Here is a 2,953-nt window from a genome sequence, read left to right on the forward strand (position 1 = left end):
AGACAGTCCCGCCTGCACACTGCCTCCTCCCCACACGCACTTGGACACACACACACACACACACACACACACACACACACACACACACGTAGTCAACAAGTCCTTGCCTTGGCCCCCTGGACCCTGGCTGCCGCACACTTTCCTACCCAGAGCTGTACAAACAGTCATAACAGACACATGACACTCAAACACCAACACACAGGTCCCAATATATTTCCCAAGCAACTCCAGGATGTAACTCGGTGACTCGAAGCCAGTCACCTAGGCTGCAAACCCACTCAGACACAGCTCTCCCACCCCCATTCCCCTCTGCCAAGGCATCCAATGAAACCTTTCATCAGACCCCTCCAGTGGCTCTTCCTTGTTACACACAACAGTCCATAGCACACACAAATACACACACGATCCCCCACGTAAGCTGCCCCTACAACTACTCCACCCCACGATGACACACAACCATGTACACATAAGTTCCCCCCACACACAACAGTCATACATACATCTACCACTCCACACTCACAACTCGGCCTCCCTAGCTGCACACGCCATGCAACGCCATTACACTCACAGTCCTCACACTCATCGTAAGCTCCCACAGATTCCCCCCAATAATCCCACCGCTGATGACACACACAATACTACATGACACAACACACATAATCACACACAAGGCACACCCAACACACACAACCCAGCTCTTCCTACTCAAACACATACCACCCAGTCTCGCCCAGCCCTGGACACCTCCCACCACAGGTGACTGACACCACGTTGCAGGCTATTCCTCCCCTCCCTCATCCCAAGCCCCCGGCTTCTCAAGTCCAGTTCAGCAGGGATGAGGGGGTTTATAAGTTATGAACCCCAGTGCCCCACTGCACAATCCCCACCCACCTTAAATCCCTCGGTACCGCCCAAGGGCTGCTTGCTCCATGTTTAGCCCCTTCCACCAGCACCCACACCATGCCATGCCTAACAACAGGGGAGGGGTAGAGGTCCTGGGGACACCAGCGTGGCATTCTGAGCCTGTCCCCTCACCACCTCAAAGTAGAGGCTGATATAAGGGGAAGGATGACCACAGGGAAAGGCCCCAGAACAAAGACAGAAACGTAGAGAAATTGGGGGAGTGACGGGCAGACTGAGAGAGGTGGGCACGTGGGCAAAAGAGACCAAACAAGAAAGAAATAGAGGGGTACAAGGAGAAGATGCCCAGAAAGACTCAGAGAAGCCAAAGGAGAAACGGAGGCCACCATACCCAGAGAGAAACAAGAGGAGAGGGTGAGACAAGCCAGAAAAGACTAGGATCTTCTATACAGGAGGGAGGAGGGAAAGCAGGAAGAGGGTGGGAGGGGGATCCTGCAGAGAAGGAGAGACAAACTGTAATGGAAAGAGGCATTTGGACCCTGGGTGGGGTCTGGTGTGAGGACTGAAGTCCAGGTGTTTGAGTGGGAATCTGGGTGAGGGCACAGATGAGTCTGTGGAGTAGGGGTTCAGGGGCTTGAGATGAGGCCCCAGCTCTGAGGTGGGGTCCTGGTTGAGAGTCGCGGGTTCAGGTGTTCTGGGTGTGCCTGGAGTCTGATAAATATATTGGGGGTCCAGGGGTATGGGCAGGGGTCCTCCACTAATCTGGGAGGCAGGGGGTTCCCGGCTCAAACAGAACTCTTGGGTGTGGACAGGGGTCCCATTGTGGATTGGGAGTTCAGTGCTTGGGGGTGGAGTCCGAGATCTGAAAAGGGTTCAGAGTCTGGCGTGAGGTTTTGAACTGTGAGTTAAGGACTCAATGTCTCTGGGTATGGGTTGCAGTGCCAGCAGAGAAGTGGGATTTTCAGCTAGGGGAGGGGTCCCCACCCTAGGAGGGTTCAGGGACGGGGTAGACCATGGGACCGGCGACAGCACGCTCCGCGGAGGACCCGGCCGGGCGCTCACCCAACACCCCGTTCCCCTCGTGCCCAAAGCGGGGGGGGGGCCCCCCTACCTGCAGGCTGTCGGCGCATGGCTGCGGCGGCGGCGGCTCGTCCGGCTTGAGGAAGACCTGCTGGCCCCGCCTGAGGAATTGGACAACAGCAATGAGGATGTGGTGCAGCACCAGGACCATGCTCGCAGCCGCCCGCCCGCCCGCCGGCCTGGCCGCTGCGCTTGGCCAGGGCGTCCGCGACGGCTTCGCCTGGTCCGCGCGAGTGTCCGCCCTGGCTCCGCCCCGAACCGCCCACTTCCCGCCCCCCGACCGCCCCGGCCCCGCCCACCTTCCGCAACCGTGGACAGCACCTCTTAGCTCTTCCAGTCTTCCCACCCCGACCACAGCCCCCCACCAGCTCTCACTTCCCTTATCTGTCCGCTCTCAAGATTCTTCCAGCTTGTGCGCTATTAGGATCCCCCGCCCCCGATAGCCGGCTCTCAGCCTTCGCTCCCTTCTCTTGCCCCTTCGCCACTCCTTTCACTACCTCTCAGGGGTCGCCTCTCTGAGCCTCTCTCCTCATCACATCCTCTCCCCCAACCACTTACTTATAAAGTCCTGGAGCCAGGCTACAGTCCCAAGGCAGAGACCAGCGCAGTGAGGGGGCGGGGGGGGGCGGTCCGGAGGGGGAGATAGATAGAGGGGAAGGGACCACTGGCACGAACAAGAAGCCCTGGGCTTGCTCTTCTTCCAGGAAAAAGGGGGGAAATCAGGGGAAATTTTAGAGGTCGCTCCGAGTCTGACAGGCCCTGGGAGCAGTAGCAAATCTGGGAGGGAGACACGTGCGCACAGACACGCGAGCGCACACAAGGCGCACCATTCCCAAGTTGTGGGTAGGGGCACTGGGCCCCCAGCACTGGGCAGGCAGGTCTGCGTTGGCGTCCCCGCAAGCCAGAGAGGGTGCTGGCCCCAGGGCCGCACAGTCCACAGTTCCGCGGTGGGACTTGCGAGCCCGAAGCGCAATTCACCGCAGAGCGGCCTCTGTGCTCAGGCGCCCGCTGC

The 2,953-nt window shown here is 59.1% G+C and overlaps 1 protein-coding gene across 2 annotated transcripts in view; it reads right to left on the reverse strand.

Moving 5' to 3' along the window:
* The window catches only part of PDE2A (phosphodiesterase 2A), a 65,965-nt gene extending 63,813 nt beyond the window's left edge, over window positions 1-2,152 (reverse strand). The window contains exon 1 of one of the 2 annotated variants that reach the window (XM_028501553.1): window positions 1,973-2,152. In XM_028501553.1, coding sequence (XP_028357354.1) covers window positions 1,973-2,092 — 120 coding nt within the window. In that variant the 5' untranslated portion in view covers window positions 2,093-2,152. The remainder of the gene's footprint in view (window positions 1-1,972) is intronic. The other variant, XM_007110643.2, reaches the window with a different exon arrangement.
* Between the last annotated feature and the right edge of the window lie 801 nt (window positions 2,153-2,953).

This window comes from Physeter macrocephalus, chromosome 16 (genome assembly GCF_002837175.3).
Source record: "Physeter macrocephalus isolate SW-GA chromosome 16, ASM283717v5, whole genome shotgun sequence".
Lineage (NCBI taxonomy): Eukaryota > Metazoa > Chordata > Mammalia > Artiodactyla > Physeteridae > Physeter > Physeter macrocephalus.